Raw genomic sequence first — 23689 nt, 5'->3', positions numbered from 1 at the left:
CTGACGCCCACACACTAACACAAGTAGCCCCTGTCTGTCACTGTGGGCTGCAAAGCATTGAGCCCTGGTTGTCATAACTCACAAACCTTCAACAATGGGAGCCTATGGTTGATGCAATGGGGGGCACACATTGACACAAATAAATGTATTACTGGTCAATGGGGGTATGGGCATATTCGTCTACTGTAGCATTCTGTATTAGATTTGCACTGCTTTGCATTACTCTAGATTTATCAAGCCACGCAGGGCTATCCAAGGTGGCATTGCATGACTTGATAAATCGGAATTAGTAGTTGGGTTGCAAGGGCGACGCAACTCATTGATAAATCTGACCCCAAGTGTTCCACGGTGTAGGCTACCACAAGGTCAGGAAGAAAAATACATGTGTACAGAAGTTTAACAATTTTAGTTACAAACTTCGAATTATATAGTCTGAAATTCCAAATCTTCTAATAGTAAACACAGAAAAGCCAACGTTTGCAATTGGGAAGTTTGAAAAAAATCAGCAATTCTGAAAAAATATGATAACCATCCTATAACACTCTTCTGCATCTCATCCTGTGTGAAGCCTTATCATATGCAATTTCAGTTACATTCTTTTAATTTGGTGAGTGTTAATGATAAGCCTAGTATTCATTTTACAGTAGGGGTGGGAGATAGCATAGGGTTATCAGCGGTGTTAAGATTACAAATGCTGTGAGGCCAAATGGATTTGGGAATGTTTAGTGCTGGCTTTAGCTGATCGAGGATGCAGTAAGTCATGGGATTACAGATGCGTTTAGGAGTTATTGCTTAGCGTCTATGATCGAACTGGGTAAATGATGGGGGTAGGATTAAGATTAGTGGTTAAGGTGTTGGGTGAGAGTATTTTATAGCGTGGCTGGTACCTGTAAAAACAAAATTTAATATTGGAAAAACACATTGTTAATCTTTGCCCTAATTGCCAATTATATTGGCTGCATATTCAACTTTGTCTCACTCTAAATTTCAAATTTGTGTCTTTGATTGGGTGAAAATGTCTGGAAGCAAGCCCATTTGAAATAGGATAGCACCAGGATTATCAACACTATTCTAACGATGCATAAACTACTTCCTTAAATGATCTTTGTGAACTCTAATAAACTTTTTATATTTCTAACCATTTCATATGGCCCTGAGAAAGAATGTGAGCTGGAGCCAATTTGAATATCTAGAGAGACATGCTTCACTTACCCCCTGATTTTCCTCTTCACTCACCCACTCTAAGTAATTTTTTGGTATCCTAGCCTGGGCAAGGCAAGGGGTTTGTGGATGGTTACACCTGAATTCATAATCTTTATAACATATGCACAGAACTTAAACAGCCATACTCCCATGTGCATTCAAGTATTTCCCGATCAGCCATATGTAGGGAGATGTGAGCTGTAGGTCAACATATTTTACTTATCAACACTGTTGAATTAATGTTTGCCACTCGGCTAACAATGGGATTCTGTTCTCTTTGGATGCAGATGCTGGTCAATGAAATGCACCGAAAGGTGCTGATAGAGTACATTCAACCCCTGATGCAGGTGAAGATGGTCTGCAACTCTACGAAAGCCCGGAACAAGGTGGCCGCCAAACTACAGGAAGAGGCCCAGCAGCTGAAGCATCTGTTCCAGGAACTGGTGAGGGTTGTGTTTAATGCCCAGGTTTTTTGTGTTGGTTGGGCCTTTATAATAGTGAAATATTATTCTATTTCAGTGGTATAACTGGTACAGTGTGGGATGTGGTCATTAGGGGTGAGAGGAGAATAGCAAATGGATAGAGATCCAGAAGCTCTGCAGATGAGCAAGCCCCCTGTTTGGTTATTAACATTGCTACTAATAGCAACTTTAAACCTCCCCACGAGGTAATCTGTTTTGGTCTTCCAGAGGTAGGTTCATCCACTTTGAACCCTTAGAATATACCATTTTAGATGTATGGTGTGGTTTTAAGTGTTGTGGAGATTCAGATGGCTCACAGGCTTAGTCTCTAGTGTGAGGTGTTGCGATTCCAATTTCCTCTGCATCTTAGACTTGCTCTTTTATTTCTGCAATTCAGGAAAGATTACAATATCCACATCTTCACTATCATTCTTCTGTCTTCGACCATATCCATTGCCTCACCTTCGCCTCACACCTCTGTGATGGCATATTTCTGATTCCCTTGATTTGAGCATATTTTTTATTACCCCGAGTTTATATTGTAAGTATATCCATATGTGCACATGTTGGCTACATATTCTCTCTTGCTACATACCGGTCTCCACTGCCTTTTTGGGCTTGTGCATCCTGTATTAATAGCCACACTCAAAGCAAATAAGATTCTGATTGTTAATGGTGCTACTTATATCCCAGTTCCCATGAAGTAAAACCTTGAATTGCTTTGTTTCTAGGAAAGCTATATTTTTTTCTTAGCTGTATTCCAATTGGATATTACTACCTTAACTTCTCTAAATATTGCACTCTTTCTTGTTACTTTATGACATAGAATCAGTGATACATGGTGTTAACGGAGTGTTTCTCTTTTAGGGCAAATGCTCCATATTCAGAGCTCTTTTGTTGACTTGTGTGAAGGTCCTGGTTAGAGTAGAACAGTGGGTCTTAAACCTGTGATTCAAGGACCCCTTGGGGGCCACACAGCCTACTGCTTAGAAAATGAAATATTATTGCAAGATTAATCAAATGTATATAAATAAATAAGTACAATTGAAAATTGAACATTTGTTAACTTTAGGTAATCGGAAATTGGAGGATAAAAATGAACTTAGTATCTTCATATTGATTGCTGGGAGTGGTGTAAGTGCATCAAACAGAATATAGTATAGACGATGAGTGGTCACAATTGAAATTAGAATTTAAGAAAATCTCCAATATTCCTATTAAAATTAACATTTTGATTTTTTTTTTAATAATTGTTTGTAAATTAAGTACATTATTTCATCATTTAGATATTGTTTGATGAATCCTTGTTTCTATATTTTTGTGTATTGTTTTGTGGTTCAAATCTTTGAACATTCTTGGTCTGGGGTCCCAGCTTCCAGTAATGACTCAATGGGAGTTCCCAGATTCCCGGGTGGTTTTACCCCCACATTGTTTCTGAGATGCTCTTCTTAACTGCACATTTACAGCATTCCTATATTCTACCCTCACACTAAAAATAGTCATGCACTGTTTGGCACTGTGGACTGTAAAATGACATATTTTAATAGTTTATAAACCATGGGCTGTATTACATAAAGTGCCCTGGGGGGCGCAATAGGCATTTGTGCCCACTTTGCGCTCCCCGGGGCACTTTGGTATTACAGAAGGGGCCGCAGATGCTTGTGCGGCCCCTTCTGTAATACCAATACAACTGACGCACATAAAGCACCAGCGCTATCTTCAAGGGGTATTCCCTAATTTGCATGGGGCATGCCTCATGTAAATGAGGGAATCCCTTTGCCTCTGCGCCCACGCCGTATTACAAACACAGGCTCAGAGGCAAAGAAGCCATCAGAAATCGACCTCACAGTGCGCCTCCTGAGGCAGCCCTCTGCAAGGGTAAAGGAGGTTCCATGGCCCCCCAGGCATCCCCTTACAGATGGTTGCAGTCACTGACTGCACCCACCTGCAAGGGGATCTCTATTTCCCTTTAAAGGTGCAGGTGGGTTGCCGCCTGCACAGTGAAACAGGGAGCAGCTGTAAAGTAGCTGTCCCATTTTTCATGAGAAAGCGCTTCCCCCAGGGCAGCACGAGTTTGTGGCTGTCCTAGGGGAAGCGCATTACCCATAATGTGGCGTACTTTACTTCATTGCGCCGGGCGCACCTTTTTAAAGGTGCGCCCTGCATAATGACGGAAAGTGCGCCATATGTGCAATTCATCCACATATATTGACTTAAAGATATGGGTAATCTTAGTATGAGATAAGCGCTAGTACACTTTTGATTGCCCATCTACCCTAATAGTGCCAGACTGTTAATATTAACTATAAAGATGTGCCTTGGAGCGCCTCTGTTACTTAATTTGTATCAGTTACTAGATTTCATAATAAGTTAATTTATTTTCATAAAAAGATTCCTTGACAGTGTCTCGATAAAACGAGTCACAAAGTGCATGTGTGCAAGTATTAGGCTAATTGATTGGATCTGGGTATGATTTTATTGATTAATGAAATACTAATGTAAGACAAGACAAATAATGGCAATTGATTGGTTGTGAATATACCTAAAACCGAAAGTAGAAACCTTAATTTGGATACAATTAAAAAATAGAACGAACAACAAAAAAGACCTAAAAAAGGAGTCTTTTTTTTTTCTTCTATTTTTTACATATATGAATCTATTATGAAATACTGTGAGCGGTATAAGTTAAGTATCCCTGTACACATTATTGCAAAGCATATATTTAAATGGCTTTCTGTCATAAATATAATGGGGCCAATCGCTGTTCTATGGTGTTTCCCCATTTCATTGATTTATTCTGTCGAAGATTTCATTAAAAGAAAATTCAAGATACAGTCATTAAAATCCAATATTAAATGATTTTATTTATCTTTTGTTACTATGATCAATTACTAGGTTTCAATTTTGTATCATAAAGAATGATTATGTACACAACTTAATAAAGGACTCAAGCACATACCAGCTTCTTAATAAAGAAAATGTATTTGTTAGTTACCCTCCTTCATTTTCCCGCTGTGATTGTATAATATCTTTGAGAGATATCCATCTTTGGTTAACACACATGTAAAATAAAAAGAAACAAACTGACACATAAAAATTATGTTTGTGAGATCAGTCCTAGTGAAGTATGTCATTTCATCAGTGCTCATCCTTTCTTCTGTGTATCAAACAAGCATTAGTCTTTCATCTGGAGGTGGGGGGGATGATGCTGATTTATCATGCTTGCCTCCCAAATAGACAAAGCCATATCTAGTTACAAAAGATTGCAACAGAGTGTGGTCAAGCCCTAACATATGTACCAACAAAGAGCTAGGGACGGTGTTCGAGGCTGTAAGAGTCTTATTAATGTCGATGAGAGAAGCACAGGAAGGAAAGAGACTGGGTCAGACTAAGACACAAAACACAAAATAATTCTAAGCTAAGCACTATAAGTGGTGTAATTGGGCGCATCTGTGAGCATTCTACAATTTGCCGAGAGGGGGAATGAAGAGCCAAAATGTGTCAGCAATGGTCCTTTCCACTCCTGTAGACCCTAACAAATTACTCTTTTGCTACATGCATGGCCACACATACAGTGAGAAGAACCGTGGTGTGAGCTCTTTAGGAAGTGAAAGCCGATTTTGACCAGTGAGTTTGTATATATGGCATGGATGAATGAGGGAGTTGCATGAGCAATATACCAAATACCCACAAATAGTGAAGTGAGATATTTGATTAGATAAACCTAGGGATCCATATGTGATCCTGAAGAAAGCCAATTTACTTTTAAAGGCAAGGTAAAGATGCTGCAGATGCTAACAGTCTTGAAAAGCATTACCGCTTGTTTTGAATAATGTCAGGGGGCCCTTCTAATAAATCAGTATTAGGTCACCATGGACAATTTTATCACTGGATCCCTAAAGAATAACAAAGAGTTAAATAAAAAGAAAAAAGAAATAAAAAGAAAAACATAACAAAGAGCTCTGTTGAGTTTCAAGATCAAACCCATCCAGATACAGAAGCTGTCTGGATGAAGCACGCTACTAGAAATTCTAGTGAGTAAGAGTCCTTTTAAAATCACCTAGGATGCCCCTGTAGGTTAGGGAGTGGGAGAAAAATGACTTGTTGGCAGTGAGCCCCCTCTTTGTTGATGAACTGCAATTATGAATTTAGGAAGTCGGGGTGACCCCCTTGAATTCTTCTCACTCCCTCTTTCTGATTAAGGGTAAGCTTCTTGCCAAATACCAAGTGGTTGACTACTGTGTCCATGATAATGTTTCCCTTTTTCACCATTTTGTCTGCTGGTTTACATGGCTTGTCATCAAAACTGCTTTCACTATTTTCATATTGGTTGCATTGTTTATTTCTTCAAAGATAAACACATAAGAGATGATTGATTGTGATATAAGATTAAGGACTATGTAGTAACCAGGCAGACACAGCAAGTAGAAGGCTGGTTATTTATTGGCTACATGGGTAGCAGAGCTAGGAGGACCAGCTCTGCCAGCAGCTCCAAGAGGAATGTATATCAGTTCATACGGTTGCCAGGAGACATACATTCTAGAGCCTAAGACATCATAAGACATCATGACAGGTTTAAAGGTATACCACATAAGGTGCCTACAACATGTCTTCTCTTCCTCCAAAAACAACAACAACAAAAAACAAAACAAACAAAAAAACAAGAAAAAAAAATAGATAAACAAATCATGACCTGTACCTAGCAGGCTTAACAATGTTTCTAGAACTTTTTCTGGAACAGGTTTGGTCACAACAAGAAGAAACAAACTTCTCCGAACCTTAGCTGGCATCTCTTACCCGAACCTTCGCTACCCTGTTAAGGTTCCACCAATTACCACCTACAACCTTTACAGCATTTCAAAGAATCTTTAGAACTTTGACTGGTTGACTGAATTTGCTGTCACCCTTTTTAGTATGAACAGCAGTTTTGATCTTGATCGTGTCTCCTACATTAAGCGAAACTACTTTAGCACACCTGCGGTATTCGAACCACTGCTTCTGTTTATCTTGTGTGAGAGACATATTTTCCCTCGCCAGTGACATTAGCTGGGCAACGTCAGACCTGACCCACTTGCTCATCAATGCAGGCCTGAAACTAGTGTTTGGCTTGCGTCCCCGCAAGAGTTCAAAGGGAGAAATCTTAGTGGTAGAGTGGGGCGTAGTCCTATAAAACCACACCATTGCATCCAATGCTTTGTAAATGTCATGACCACTAGCTCTGGCCCACTTAATACACTCCCCCACCACCTGATTCATCTGCTCAACTAAACCATTAGTTTGAGGGTGATAGAGGGAGCTCTTGTGGTGTTTAACACCAGACTCAACCAGAAAATACTCGAATTCCGTGCTGATGAACTGCTTTCCATTGTCCGAGACCAAAGTCTCAGGAAAGCCCTCTCTCAGCCACACATTTTTGAGAAACTGCACAATGGTTTTCGTGTTGGCCTCTTTCACCATTTTGACCTCTGGCCATTTGGAGGCATAGTCCATGAGGACCAAAATGAAGTGAGAACCACCTGGAAGAATTTCATACGAGCCCCATGACGTCAATACCTAGTTTCAAACAGGGACCTTTGGGGCACTCAATGGGGATCAAAGAAGGAACAGACACTTTCAGACTTTTATCAGCTACACCGCAGACACAACAATTGGTAATCACAAGATCAATTTCAGCATCCATCCCTGGCCACCAATAGGTGTCCCGGATGTGCCGCTTGGTGAGTTTGGAACCAAGATGACCTTTGTGAGCCCTTTCAATGATGATCTTGCGGGAAACCTCAGGGGGTACAAACTTGTCATCCCTGAGCAGCAAACCATCTTCAATGGAGAGCTCACCTTCAACCTTCCAGAAAGGCTGGAGAGGGACTGATGAATTAACAAAGATGGCCGTGACGTTGCGTGCTTCCCGAAACTACGCTTCCCAACCTTTAAAAATGGCCACCCTCACGTTGCGTGGTGTGACGTGTTGAGACCAGAACATGATCAGACGTGATGAGGAGGCAACGCTGAAGCAAACTGGATGCTGGCTTAGAACAATGGAAGCGTGGGACAGCAGCAGAAAGTCGCTGGCGGAAGACTGGAGCGAGGTTGATGGCGTGAGCAGGAGTAAAGCATGAGGAGCCTGCGCGAGGCAACAGGGCAGTTGCTTGTTAGTGTGAGTGCAGTGGTGAAGAAACCTTGTGAAATTCAGCATGTGTTGATAGTCGGTGTGCCAATACAGTGAAGAGTCAAGTAGTCAGCTGTGTGGGTCCTTCCGTGTAGCCAGGAATCGTCGCTAAAATGTTGTAGTAACCAGGCGGACACGGCAAGTAGAAGGCTGGTTATTTATTGGCTACATGGGTTGCAGAGCCAGAAGGACCAGCTATGCCAACAGCTCCAAGGGGAATGTATATCAGTTTATACAGTTGTCAGGAGACCTACATTCTAGAGCCTAAGACATCATAAGACATCATGACCGGTTTAACCCCTTCGACGCTTATGACGGAACGGTTCCGTCATGCACGTCGGTTGGGCTGTGCTTATGACGGAACCGTTCCGTCATGGCCCCGCCCGCGCTCAGAACCTTCAGCACTGCGCGGAAATCCGCGCAGCGCTGAAGGGGTTAAAGGTACACCACATAAGATGCCTACAACAGACTACACTGAATGGAGTACCTATTTGTCAGCCATTAAAATGCTTAGAATGTTGGTACTAGCAAATGTTGCTTGACCTCCTGATTAGTGAGAAGGTGAAGCAGAGGTATAGACTAGGCATAGACAGCTGGGCTGTTGCTAATGTTAGGTGTGATTAGGACGACAACAGGTACTAATAGCCTTATTGTCCACATACAGTGGTGTTATCAGATAACAATTGCCCTTCTCTTCAATATAAGCCCTTGCCTTTGGCTTATAAGCATAATTGCAGAGTGGGCAGGTAACAATAGTTAATGCATCTGCAAGTGGTTTTTACCCACTGTTTCTGCCATGACTAGCTGTGATGGCTTAATTTCATGATCAAAAACTAAACTACTACTATAATTATCAATTATCATGACATTCTAATGTTTATTATAAAACTAAGTGATTTTATGATTTGAAATATTAAGTGCATCCCTCTCATGTATGTTATATCGTGAAATACTTTGAGTTACAATGTATTATTCAGGTTATATTGTGAAGAACTGGTGATAGCCACAGCGTTTTGTTTTAATATATTGTGTATGAATAAAGCACACACAAAATAATACCAGTTCTGATGGGTACATCTAACCGCAAATTCCTCAACTTGTGAATATCTACAGGAGCCTGACTGGATCTCAAAAATTCAAAGCAGTGCTGCTGCACGTTGGCAGGTGACACCTTGGTTCTCCGCATCAAGCTTGATTTGCTCTGGAAGTGATGAACAGAGTCGCATATACCCCCCCCCCCCATGCACGCTGATTTGAGTACCTTCATTCAGTACCTAAGATGCAGATCTCAAACCCTGCTCCTCTTTTTTTTCTTCACTTTTTTTGGTTCTGACTCTGATCAGAGCCAGATTTGCCACACTTTATGATGGAGACAACTGGTACATGGAGTTACAGAAGGCCAGTGGGATGGACACCTCCTGAGACACTGAGCTTGTTTCCCCCCCTCTTCCAGCAACATAAGAAAATGCTTGTTTTGTGACTGTTATCAGAAGGTACTTGATTTCCACCTGCCTACTAAGGTGGCTAAAATAACAAATGCATGGAGGTACTATAGTCTGAATGATGGGTTGAAATGCTACTCTGAGTGATTGCTAGTGGGTTGACTTATTGCAAGCAATCCTCCCTTCACCTTTCCTGTTTGATGTACTGCCCTAAGTGGCAAGGGTATGCCCAGATATGGGTCCCGTGCTCATTGTGCCACTGGAACCAAGGTCGACCTGACTGAAGAGACCCAAACAGGTCGAAACTGGTCTTGGGTTGCTTGCATTCTGGTTCAGGGAGAACCTGGTCTGACAGTTCTGGTTGCACTGTTCCTATTATAGTAGGGTCAAGACTGATTTGTCTGGGTCCAAACTGACGTGGCTTGGTGTGCAAAAGTATGATGCATTGGAATGCTACTGTCAGGAATCAGGCTAGCGTCTCTCTAATTAGTCATGGGGCAAGAATTAGAGTGTGCACCAGACTTCCAATGATTAATCATTTAGGAACTGTATGATTTAAAGGAGTTGAGGTGCACTCTAAGATGGTCACTGTTTTAGGATGCAGTCCAGTGCTCTTTAACTACCCTCGTGAGATTTCCCCTGAGTTCGTGGGTATGCGAGCACCTCTCAGCGCACTTCATTTTGTATCCTGAAGAGACTAGTTTCTCAGTTTGTCTCCGTTCAAAGTCTGTTCTTGGTGAGAACAAGAAGCTTTTTGTTATTGGCTGTGAGCAAGTGTGACATCTACCTGCTGTTCCTGCATGAGTCTGCTCACAGGAGACTTACTTAGAGCAGTGTCTCCGTCAACACTTTGAAAGCGCATAGTGTTCCAGTCAAGTGCGGCGCCTCCTGACTGAATCAGGCGTGTGCTCCAATGTTCCAGCTGTCGTCTGTCAGAACTCTAAGGAGTAGCGAGTCCAGTCAAGAAACTGTCTCAGAGGAAGTCGGTAAGGTTCTGTAGATTTGAGTTGCTATTCCATTGTTTCGTCGTCTTTGGGATGCTTTCCCTCACCTTTCCTTTCTCCCCTGTCCCCTTGCTTTCGCCGGCAAGCTACAGAATGGATTTACTGGGACTTGATACATTTTAACTATTGCATCAATTACTCTTCTGACTAAATTTGCCTTAATTGCAACGAGTAAAGATATTGTACTATCTCTCCTCACCAGAACTATTCAAAAGCTAAATCTATGGAGACTATTTGACTGGTTAAGCAGCTGTAACATATCTGCGTATATATGTATAATTTATTTTTCTTCCACATAAATGATTTATATACATAGAAGAGGGGCAAATAACTCCATGCTGTTACATATGTGAAAAGTACTTAATGGAATCATCATAGAGTCTCCATAGAGCAGTTATTGTGTTAGAGTGATTACATTGAATGTTGTTTCATTCTTTTTGTGCATTGGGTACTCCCCTTCCACCTGAAACCATGCACCACTAGAGCACTGAGCAGAAACAGTAAGAGTAGTCTGTGGAGAGCCAGTCACAAGAGTATACTAGCAGCCCAGGAGTTGTCTTTTCTCTATCCCAATTCCCTTTCTCCCTTGTTGGTGAAATCTGGCCGGACTCTTAGGCAGATATTACCAATAGGAGGGCATTGGGAGTTTGCATCAGTTTTGCTTCTGTGGAGAAACCAGGTACCTGACAGCTACCCTGAGTAATTGCCAGTGGTTAGACGTATTGCAAGCATTCCTCCCATCACCTTTTGTGTTTTTGAGATCCTACAACCTGGCCAGGTTCCAACTGAACCTCTTTTGCTCTTCAATGATGCTATGACTGACACACAGTGAGGCACTTGAGCTAAACCATGCTATGGCCCCCCAGTCAACCCACAAGTCACCCCTTGCCATAGACCTGCCTCAAGTGACCCACATTTTTTGACTCAACATCTGACCCCAGAAAGTTTGGTGGTACAGACGTCCACCAGCAGAGTGATCCTTAACTCTTTTCCAAACACTCCCCCAATAGAGAGTCAAAACCAGTGGATCCATTTGGAAAGCTTATGTTCTCTTCAGCCTGTCTTGCCTTGCAGTCAGTTAAGACAAGCTGCATCCTTGAACGTTATAGCCATGCAAATATAGCATGTCACTACGCATGCTATTACATCACGTTCTATTACAACGAGGTTGTTGTAACGACCGCGTTGTAAAGGTAACTCAATGTAACAACCGCGTTGTTAAGGCTGTTTGCCTAGCCATGCACTTTGGTTCATGGTGGGAGAGGTCTTACATGCAGTTCTAGAAGACCTTTGGGTTTGCTTAAACCAAACCATTCAATATGGTTAGGATGCAGTCAAATTCATCATCCGCTAAGGCCTGGACAGTGCAGATTGTCTAGACCGGGCTATGGGAACTAGAGTGGTGCTTCAACACCACCCATGAATGAGGTCCACAGGCTACTCCGGGGACATCCATGTGTCTTTAATCTGCATGCCTTTTGATCGCTTTTTCACCAAATAGATGGAAGCTGACTCGGCCCTAGAATAATTTTAAAAAATGCAGAGCGACTGCACATTCTCTGGGTCTCTCTGATCCAGTTTGACAATCCCCAAAGCAATCTTGCCCTTTTAGGGGATATATACCAGAGGCCTGGTGTATAGACACCACCAGCCCCCACCACCTGCTCCACAGATTTTCCAGCCCTTTGTAGGTCATGCCATAGGTCCGGCTGACAACGGTCTGGCCAACATGCCCAACTTTCCTCCCACCTTTTTGCCACTCTTACAACAACTGTAAAACCTCTTTAGTGCACCCTTAGCTGCACCCAGCCACCAGGTGGGCTGCAGGATCATCACCTTCAAGCAGGGGTGGCAAAGCATCACAACTGACAAATTGGTCCTTTAGATTTTCCATCTGTGTTAGCCCTGCCATTCCTTCTCAACCCACCACACCTGCCACCTATGGTGGAAAGCCTGTCAGAGGATCATCTGTCCAGCTTAAGTGCAGACTCTTTTGGCCAAAGAATCTGTAGAGATGTTTCCATCATCAGAAGTAGGGACTGGTTGTTGTTCTTATTACTTTCTGGTGCCAAAGAAGGGTGGTGTCTTCCATCCCAATCGAGGGCTTCGACCTCTCCATACATTCCTTCACAAAGACAAATTCAAGATGCTCACTTTGGCCCAAATCTTTCTACCCTAGCCCCTGGAGGTTGAACTGTGATGTTGGACCTACAGGATACTTATTTAAACATCCCTGCCCTGCAGGCCCACATGTGCTATCTTCTTTTCACAGTGGATCACAAGTACTTTCAGTTTGCTGTTCTCTCTATCGGCCTAATCTGTGCCCTTTAGGTGTTCGCAAAGTGATGGCAGCGGTTGCTGCCATTCTGAGGAGGTCAAGGGTACCAGTCTTTCCCCCTTACCTTGACAAATGGCTCTTGAAGACGGGCCCACCACAGTTGATCGCGCAACACCTCCAGATGACAGTGAACCCCTTCACATCATTAGAGATCTAGATCATCCTGGTGAAGTCACAACTGATTTCTTCACAGCGGTTCCCTTTTCTCAGAACTGGATACGGTGTGCTTTTGAGCTATTCCCCTGGACCAGTGAGTCAAGGACATTTAGGCTATGAACCCAATGTTTCAAATTCCGTCCTGGGTCGCCGAGAGGATAGCTCAAGCTTCTGGGAATATTAGGTTTGCGCATTCTGCTCACCAATTATGCCAAATTGCACATGAAAGCTTTGCACTGGGACCTCTCATCAGCCAGGCTAGCTTGACTCCAGTGGCATAGAGAGCACTAGGCCTACCGCACACGCGAGGTACCATTTTTATTGGGAGACCTGTGGGTTAATACCCATTGACTTTGTATGCATTTCTGCCTTTCAAATGTAAGACAATGTGTGAAAAAGAAGTCATTTGGAAAAATGTCCTCTAATTCATATGCTAGTACGGGTACCCACAATTTCAAAGATGTGCAAGTAACCACTGCTTTTATACTCTATATTTTGTGCCCATTAGGAAATACACAGGTTTCCTTGATACCTATTTTTCACTCTTTATATTTTACCAAATGAACTGCTATATACCCGGTAAACAATGAAAAATCATTGTAAGGCACAGCTCCGTTATTTGCTCTGGGTAAATCGAGTTCTTGTTGAACTTACAAGTCCTATATATCCCTGCAATCAGAAGGGTCTAGCAGATGTAATCGTATATTAGTTTAAAAAATCTGCCATACATACAAGAAGTTACAGGTGAAAATATTGTCTCAATTGGCTGTTTTTTCAACTCAAGTTCAGAATTTGTTTATTTCAATTATTAGTTTCTGTAGAAAAACGTTAAAGGATCTGCACAAATGACCCCTGACTGAATTCAGACTTTTGTCTACTTTTCATAAATGAATAGCGTTCTGGGACCTCTTATTGCTTTCACACCTATTTCTTCTACCACTAACTGGGAGGATTTTGAAAGCACAACAAATTGGAAAAATAGGCAGTGTCCCAGTAAAATGCCAAAACTGTGTAGACAATTTTGGTTTTCTGACAAAATGTTGTTTGTTCCTGAAAGCTAAGAAGATAGTGATTTTAGCACCATAAACACTTTGATGATATCATTTGCAGCAAAAATACCAAACGCTTTTTTCAGAAGCACTTGTTTCCCCCATTTTTCCCTAAAAAACAAATTTCTTTGTACCATCCAGGGGAATCCACAAACCCTGGATGCTCCTATAATCCCCAGGATGTTGGATGAAAAGGACGCAAATTTGGCATAAATACCTTATGTGGACAAAAAGTTATGGGAGCCTAAGCGGGAGCTACACCAAATAGCCAAAAAAAAGGCTTAGCATAGGAGAGGGAAAGGCTTAGCAACGAAAGGGTAAAGAAGTCCAGATAAAATGCGAAATGCTGGGCAATATTTATCAAAACTTGATTAGCTCTTGTGGAAAGGCAGGGCAAATCAAATTGATGCCTGCTTTGAAATCTGAAAGTCCCAAGCAACCAGGACGTAGCGATTGTCAAAAAGATATATCCACCCGCTTCTAGTCTCGCAGGACTGAGGGAAAGAGAGAGAGGGATATGGGAGCCACGTTCACATAGCTGTTGCTTTTACCCAGGTTGTATGGCCCAATTTTGAATATAAGTTAGAAATAATTGCAAGAGGAACCATGCACTCTGAATAGTCACTGCCCTTTCTGCTCTGTGCCCCTTATGTAAATACTCTATTCCCTCGGTTTCCTTTGCTCCACTTCATACCTTTCCTCATTGAACAGTTCTTCACAGACAATACCGTGCACCAGCCCTGAAGAGAGGCCCTCACCATCATTGCTTCACTTCACTCTATAGAGACACATTTCTCTTCTGTCCTAAAGTGATTAGTCTTCTAAAATTCCAATTCCACCTTTCACTTCCAGCGATAGTGCCGGGTAGGGTAGGCCGTTTGACTAGTATGTTTAACTAACAGGACTTTGGTGCGCTTGAAGTGTTTTCAAGTGCCTACCTTATGGCACATTTATGAAATGAGTGTGAAGCAGGTGTGGTGCCATGAGATTCACAAGTTTTGCCCTTGCTGAAATATTGCTGGGCCCCAAGTCCAAGTGCCCTGCAAAAGATGGCTCTGATGGAGGGGGAGGGTATACAGCAATCATATGGCCCAATAATGTGTATTAGAGCCTGGGAGTTTGCAGACATTTAGTTGCCATAGCGACCTGACATCACACTAAAAGGGTGAGCTTAGTGACAGGTGGTCAGACACACGCTGTGAGTAGTGTGGTAAGGGGAGCACCCAACTGGCAGAGTCACATACAGGGTCTGAAATGCAGAGCACCTGGAACAACAGCATTCCGGTTGGTGTTCAGGTCAGCAAACCTGACACATGCAGTAGGCAGGTGCGGTGCGTCCATTGGGGCGTTGGGGCGTTGCCCCCCCGCCCTTGCACCCGCCCGCGCCCGCAGCTCCCTCGGTGTCTCTGAACTTAGTTTACTTAAGTTCAGAGACGCTGAGGGTGGGGAGAACTGACAATGCATGTCAGTCAGCATGACGTCGGACAGTGGGCGATCCGGCATCATGTTGACTGACATGCATTGTCAGACCAGGCAGCACTGCAGCACAAGTGCGCATGAGTGAGCATGGTGAGCTAATTTTTAGCCCCTGCCCAGTCATGTGCACTTGTGTTTTCACGGACTTGCGCATGCCCATTAGGAGCCCCTCGGTCTCCTAATGGGCAGGCGGCGGGCGAAGAGTAGGCTGTGCCCTCAGCCAATCCTGGCGCTGGAGCAGCGCCAGGATTGGCTGAGGGGTTGCCACTGCAGTGCTGACATGCTGTTCCAGTTTGAAGAGGGCAGAGGCGCCAACGCGGACCAGGAGCAGAGGCGGTCAGGTAAGTTTTCCTCTTAATTTTAAATGTATTCTCCCGTGCGACCCCCCCCGCACGTGACCCCCCCCCTCCCCCCCGCGACCGCTCATGTAGTAAAAACCGGTCCTTTTGTTTATTTGCTTCCTTTGCAATCATTTTACGCCCCGCCACTTTCAAATGTCACCAGCCGCCCCTGGCAGTAGGCAATAAAAAAACACGAAAATACTCACTAGGATGCCATTCACCCTGCATGTGGTTCTAAGTTACACATATTCCCTACCACCTCCCAGAGTAAGCCTTGACTCCTCAACTTCACTTCGGAGCAGGGAATCAAAATCGGGGCCAAAGAAGATACATTGGTTATCCAATTGGAGCACCTGTGATCTAGGCACAGGGGCATCATTGGTAAACAGCACAATCCACTACGAATATCAGATGCCTGACAATAACCATTTACTGCCACTCAACCTGAAGACCAGACCTCACCGGCTTCCTCACTGGAAGGCTGCATAGCTGTTCTTACTGCTTGCACCTCCTCGATTTTGATGTGAAGTTATTTGATATAAGGGCGCGAGGCGGTAGGATTAGGGAGAATGGCAGGCTCTCAAATGTTGAAAAGTGAGACCAACGGTATCTATTTTTAGTATATTCTTCTAAATTAGAGTTTAACAATCCTCATTGTTGCAAAGAATTAAACTGTTGTAATTGGATGTAGGTTAAAAATAGATGCCAATCACCCTTCTAATAAGACAGACTTCTCAGCTCACTGGCTTCTACAGCGAGGTACTTAATACATTCAGCCCATATTTATTTATGGAATATTCATTAAGTCCCATTGGCTAAAGCACAAACAATAAAGTTTGGAACACATCTGTTCTTCAGAGCCACTAAGATAATTCAGATGAACAATTAACTCAAGAGCAACTTTGTACTTTGAGTGTAACCTTGACAATGAAGATAAGACCTATTAATGCATACAGAAACTGGGTAAATATGCAAGGAGGCCCATTATTCGTTATAATATATGCACTATACATGTATCCCTCTTGCAAAGTGCTAATGGAAAAGGCACTAATGGTTACACAAAAGCCACATTGTCTCAAACAAGTCTACTTTGCATACTAATGAGTCCCTGAAATAAATATATTATATAATGATATGGGATGGAAAGGAATGCATGGGGAGCTTTCAGTGTTTCAAACTTATAAACCATAGGGAGAAGATTTCTTCTCAACTGAGTAGCAAGTTACCATTATCATCATAAATGATTTATATACCGGTTATTCTTATTACTGATGTACAGGAATAATCTTAAAGGTACTTGTGGGTAAACGCCCTAGTTCTACACGGTCTTTTCACTGTTGCCATTGTGGAAGCACAAAAAAACTACAATTGCTACTGTGGTAAGACTTCCTTCTACAGTGTAAGAGAACACATAGTAGTAAGTAACTTTTAGGTCTTGCCTGTGACTGTGCATGCGCTGTCACTGCAAGGTGTTTTGCTCTTTAAAAAACATCTAAAAGGGCTTAGTACCCACCCATTTTCTCACCATTGGTTGGTTTCCTTGTCAGCCTCACCTCTTTGGATTTCCTTCATCAGCAACGGCAACTGGTTTAATTTTGCTGGTCGTTCTAGACTGCCGAAATGGCTTTGGGAGGATTTTGGTTTCACCTATTAAGATTCAACACACACAGACACATACATGGCAGCTTCAAGCCTGAGATTTACTGTTCATTATAAAACTTCTTGAGGTGCTGTCCTTTTCCATACTATGCAAACCTAGATTCTGGAATTGTTTTTTGCATTAGGCTTATTTCATGTTCTTCTGGAAGATGAAAGGTTGAGTCTGCTTCTTGTGTGCAGCATTTAGAAGCAGAAATGCTAATTCTGTAAAAGATGTGTGTCAGAACCCTTTTCAGCAGGCCACGGGACACTCAGGGGCTTCTGGACCAAACCGTGGTGATTGAGGTATGTTATTTCTATTATGGATTCTAAGCACTTGGGCCAAGTACCCCTTCTGCAAATGACTCGGTGGCAACTGTGGACGAGAAGTCAAAGGCTCCCTCAAGTGTAGATACAGGTTAGTGAACATGACTCATGACTCAAAGTGCACTCACCAATGTCAGTAAAACTAAATTATTAGGCTCCAGGTAGTGCAGAACACTGCAGCTTGATTGGCTTTAAATCAATCACCCTGGACTCCTTCCCGGCCATTACTAAAAAGCCTACACTGGCTTCCTATTCGAAATCCAATCAAGTTTAAAATTTGCTGTTTGATTCACAAAACTCTTAATGATAGTGGACCCAGGTATATGACTGATTGTCTTGTCCCCTATCATCCCAACAGATCTCTACGTTCTAGTGGAAAGGCTCTGCTTGTAGTACCCCGGGTCAAAAAACTTTGTGCGGGAGGCAAATATTTTGCCTATGTAGCCCTGCGCCTTTGGAGCTCACTGCTCAATGCGTTACGTGTGTGCCCTGACCTGCTTGAATTCAGAAAACTACTGAAAACCGATCTCTTTTAATCGTGTTAGCTATTCACCTCCTTGTTTTCATGTTTCGCTGCTAGCGCGGCGATACCCCTATAGGGGGAGTCCTGTGCTTCACAAAGCCCTCATTCATTCATTCAATGTCCAGTCCAACACTTGTTCTTATAATAAATTGAAACATTTTGTTTCCAACTCTACACATTCAAAGAAATATTTGTGACATGCGGAACCAATAAGACAATCCTCTTGATGTTGGGGCTATAGTGTTTAACTGGCAAATCTTTGTCCTACCCTCTTCCTTGTAATATGGTTGGAGGTATTCCCCATTCATGTGTGGCCACATACAGGGAATGCTTACGATTAGACCTTACTTGATTCCACTCTAACACTTAGGAAACAGTAAAAAGGTTCTATGGTGCTGCAGCACCTTTAGCAGTGAGTTTCCGGGGGCCAACAGTCCTGTATTAAATCACCCCCGCTCCAGCAGCAAGGAAAATTTCAGCGTTTCAGTGGGTGCCTCATCTTGCAGTACTCCAATTCTGCTCAGTTGAGTCGGTCTTCAACGGGAATCATGCCAGCACCCGGCAGGCGCAGACTGACTTCTGAGTGGCGCAGCTGGCTTCAACGCCGATCAAAGGTGTTCCTGGCTTCCGTTCAGCTTTTCCCCCACACAAGGCCAGCTTCCGATCATGCTTCCGACCAAGTCCCAGCGAAAGAAAGAAGTCCTCTCGACCTCCTCTGGAGTCGACGGGGCAGGGTCAGCGGGCACGTATCGGCGCTTATTTAGGACCCGGAGGTCGCAGCTTTAGTTTTCATGGGCCACAGTCCGAACTTTGCAGTACTCGGACTGGCAGCCCCTCCTGGCATACTGAGGTGTCAGTCTTTTGAAGTGTACACTTTTCTCTCTCGTTCCTCTTGAAATGCTGGAAATCACAGCAGGAAAGACTCTGAAGCTGAAAGTCCCACAACACAGGCCATAGGAGTAACTAGAGTTCACACCTGGATGTCAGCCACAGTGATATGTGCATCGAAAAGTTCCCAGGCTCCCAGCCGTACTCTTTAGATTCCCTTATCAGCCCCATCTCCGTTTCTGAGATCTATCCAGGCCCTTTCCTTGTGATCTATCACCGAATCAAAGAGCTCATCTTAAAGTGTGCAGAGGGAGACTCTCCCCTTCTTCATTTTGTCCCACCCAGCTCACAGTAATGCAGTAATAGACAAACCTGTTGGGGATATTCCTCTACAGCTCATGTCTTCACCATGCAGGCCTAGGCTTCCCAAAACGGAACCCAGCATCATCCATGTAAAGTTCCATTGCAGGTATACTTTCACTACGTGAATGGACACAGCACACACTCTATTCAGTTCTGTTACCTTCATTAATTGTGCCTTTACAGACACACATACATTCAGCACACACCAATGGCGGCTCTTCGGCTAATGCAGAGGAGCGTCGCCCCACTGCTTTTATGCAGTTTCACTAAAGGAAAGATAAAATGATATTAACTCTTTAAGTTAGTATCATTTTATGTTTTCCTTGTTGCTGCAGCTTTGCGGGCAGGACGGGGTAGGGTTGCTCTGCTAACAAAGCAGGGGAGGGGAGGAGTGCTTTGCATTTCCTAAAGTGCGCATGAATGTTCGGCCAACCCTCTGGGGCCGGCCAGACATTCATACGACTTTGCATGTTCTCCATGCAGGCTGCATTACAGCCTGCATGGAGCTCATGCCCAGCCTCCCATTCTCTGGCTGAGTGACGATCCACACCACTCAGACCAATCACAACGCTGCTTTGCAGCATTGTGTTTGGCTATCGGAAGTCTGGGAGCCAGGTACATTCTGCTCCCTGTTTCCTGTCCTGGAAGCGGTGAAGAGGACCGAGAGGAGGCGGCTGCTATGGCGGGCGGCAGAGGCAGACAGGTAAATCTGTTTTTTTTTTAAATTTCATTTCCTCCTCCCACCGCCTGTGACTCGCTACCCCTACCGCCTTCAAATTCCAGCTGCCACTGGCATACACATTTGCTCTGCACACTGTTTAGTACTGTAGCCTTTCTGTTTTGTGCCATGGTGTGCTACTTGCAAACACACATATTGCCAGTGCACACATTCATCATGCGCACCCTGCACAACACTTACCCTTTCATGTTTTGTTCTTTTTGCAAGCATACACACCCAGCACTTGCTTTCACTGCGCACTCCTTGCGTAGAACTACATCTCTGACGTAATTTATTCCTCGCAGGTACACATACACTCAGTACAGGCACCCACCATGCATGTCATGCACAGCCTGCTCTGTCCCTGTACTGTACAACCAGCACTAGAGTCACACTCCTGTGCTGCGCAGCACTTTACATCTAACTGATTTAAGCCAAGGGTGAGATAAGCACGCAGCAGCTGAACGTTTTTAAAAGGTGAGTGAGCCTGTAGGCCTCACTCCAGTGACACAGGGTAAAAAGTGCTTGTTCACTCCTACGGATCAGTATACGATATGCTGCCACCACCCCGCACTCATGCTGCTTAGCTCCAGGTGAAGCCTGGTGTTAGTCTTCCACTCCTATGAGGGTAGCGCTTTGGGCACCCATCCTGGTCCAACAAGACTGCAATCTGTGAGATAGGACTATGTCATGGCGCACACTCACGCTTGCCCATGACAACAAAAATCAGCATTAGGGATCTGGACAACAGTACAACTGGGCACTTGGGGCACGATACACGTCCTTTACCATTCAGAGGGACTTTTCGCCCCAACAGAGTGTAAATATACAATGCTGTTTGAAACTGCATTTTGGAATTGGGAATCAGTCCAGCACTTTAATTGCCATTCGACAATATTGCCTTGATGACGGATAATAGGCAGAGTCGATGCAGCTCCCACACAGATCTCTACTACGGGCCTTTAAACCCACCTAGTTATTCTATTGACAGGTGTGCAAAATAGACGTTTTGAACCAGTGATCTGCAGAACAACCACAGAGCGACTGCCCAAAATACTCAATGCGCCAGACTGGGCATCAGCGCAGATTGAAATGTAACACCTACACAGCAGAGTTTCTCTGAGGGTTCTGAGTAAGAATGAATTCTAGAAGTTCTGGTGACCTGTTAAAAAGCGGTGAAGTTTGACATTATTCATGAATCTGCGCAACGTAATCTGATCTCCTAGCGCGCACCGATATGGGCACCAACGCCCTTGTGGGTGCACAGAATGTGCAGGTCAGTGAATTACTGTAATATAACACACCACGCAGCGCTAAGCAGTCTGGCTTCCCTCCAGTAACGAGCACTATTCCACATTCTCAAATAATAATAACAAAAATGTTGCAGTCACTTCTGTCTTATCATTCCATATCATAAGCACAAACAATTAACCCATTTGGTTGCCAAGGAGCCACACATTTGCCGAGTGCGACCCTTTTGTGTTTTGCGTGTCTGACAAAACTTTTATCCCAGGACTTTCCTTTATGGGTGAAGAAATCTATGCACTCCCATGCCTCCACCACCATCATCTCCCTCCCTAATGTGCCGAACCCAACACAAGGGAATGGTTATTCTCCCCACCCCCATCGAGCCCCCTCAGTATACACCCTCACACCTAGAGAAGGAAGACGCTTGGGAAAATCACATTTTAATCACTTGTGTTTCGGTTACCAGTATTTTTATTTTCTGAATTGTGCCGCTTTTTTGTTTCCAAGTGTACAGCGCCGGACCTCCCAACCACGAAAACAGAAGGCCAAATAGCATTGACACCGAAACCACAATACATCTCACAACCACTCCAGACTGCTTCCTCTGTAGTTGCGTCCTACATATGATTATTATATTTTTCGAACTGACTGGACATTTTAAAAACTCATCAATGTACTCCGAAGTGACATAACAACTTTGTTACATTTTTGTTTTAATTTCATATTGTCAATTGACACATTTTTGTGTTTATATTTTTGTTTAATATAATTAATATGCTGAAGGTATTTTGCTCCCAAACACCCGATTTCTGCCTACCTGAACCCACCAGTTGTACCGTATATATTATATATATATTTTTTAAAAGCGATATGATGCTGCTAGTGCTGGCCATGTCATAGCAGGTTTTTTCTTTGCTTTCAGCCATGTTGCGCAGCAGTCTTGCTGCTGTCCAACATGGGTAAAGCACACATTGACAAAGCCTATAGATCTCACATAGACAAGACCTATTGGCTTTGCCAATTTGTCGTTGCAGTCTCTGTGGCCAAGGAGGAAGCAGAGCTAATTCTTAGAGCACTTCCTGAGAAAGACTGGTTTAAGATGCACTTTTTAAGGGCAGGGATTTCAAGTAGTCAATTGTCTGGGCTTGGCAGTTGCCTAGAGCTACCTCAGAGTTTCAGCCTCATTGTCAGATATTTCATCTGTTCAATCTGGGTGATTTTGTATGCTGAGCAGGCCAGCTTCGACCGGCAGCCAACAAAGTGGTAATAAAACTGGTGGCATGAAGGGAGCCGCTGGTGGCTCTTGGGAAAGCGAACAAGATGGCGTTGTCGTAATTCAGCCTGGAAAAGATCAGTGCATGGATAACCTTTCTGATGTCATGGGGAGGGGGTAGGAATTGACACCCCTCATAAGTTTGAGTTGGTAGTTTGCATTCCTGGCTGAGGTGTTGATGTAGTTGAGGAAGTTGAAGTTACTGTTAAGGATGAAAGTAAGGATTTAGACTTCTCCAAGAGAATAGGATTGCCGTTGAGCATCTTTATGGAACAAAACTATTCGTGGACGGGTATTGAGGAAGATTTAAGTGTGATGAAAGGGAACTCAGTCTTTTGGGAATATGAGATGGTGGAATGTCATCCATGTTTGAATTGTGCCAAGAATGGAAGTCAGTCAGCAGATGCTAGCTGGGAATGAGACTTTAAGGTAGAGCTGCGTGTCATCCACGAATTAAGGTAAAATAATCTGGAGTCCTTAATGACATCATATAAGGTTTCAGTTTAATATTGAACAAGGTCAGAGCTAGAATAGAGCCTTGAGGGTCATCCTGGGGGAAAGTGATAGGATTTGAGACTTCATGATCTATTTTGATGACTTGTGTGCTTTAGCTTAGGAAGGACAAATCATGACACATGTGGTCATGTAGCATTTTTTTTAACAATTTCATAGTTAACAGTGTCTAAGGTCACTGAGAGATCAAGGAGGAAAAGTAGGCATGAACCACAATTATTTGTTGTCACTCAGAACCCATCAGAGAAAAACATTTGTGTTATTCACTGTAACCCAGCTATAATTCTATGCACGGCTCTCATAGAGCGGCATTAGCATGAATGACTGGATTCTAAATCCAGTCAATATGTAGCAACTGTACGTAGCAGAACTTGTTAACTACTGTTGCCACGTCATAAAGGGATTCCAGGCTTCTCTGTCTGGGCTCTCGGAGAGTCTGTCAGAGAAGTTCTGGAAAGCAGGGAGCGCGGCTTCTGGAGTAGAGGCAAGGCACAAAGATTGGTGAGGATGGGCGGCAGGCAGTCCTTAATTTGCAAAAGAATGAGTGCCGGTGCACAAAGCTCTGCTCAAAGGCCCGTGGCCGGAGCAAATAAATGCCAGCATGCCAAATGCCAAGGCTTTG

At 43.5% G+C, this 23689-nt stretch overlaps 1 protein-coding gene across 5 annotated transcripts in view; it reads left to right on the top strand.

Moving 5' to 3' along the window:
* Positions 1 to 23689, top strand: part of EXOC3L2 (exocyst complex component 3 like 2) — a 619764-nt gene that overhangs the window by 537862 nt on the left and 58213 nt on the right. For all 5 annotated transcript variants that reach the window (XM_085625593.1, XM_085625589.1, XM_085625592.1 and 2 more), the window contains exon 10: positions 1491 to 1646. In XM_085625593.1, the coding sequence (XP_085481719.1) occupies positions 1491 to 1646 (156 nt within the window). The remainder of the gene's footprint in view (positions 1 to 1490; positions 1647 to 23689) is intronic.

Source organism: Triturus cristatus, chromosome 9 (genome assembly GCF_964204655.1).
Source record: "Triturus cristatus chromosome 9, aTriCri1.1, whole genome shotgun sequence".
NCBI lineage: Eukaryota > Metazoa > Chordata > Amphibia > Caudata > Salamandridae > Triturus > Triturus cristatus.
The sequence above is the reverse complement of the archived record's forward strand: the minus strand, read 5'-3'. Positions and strand labels throughout refer to the sequence as shown.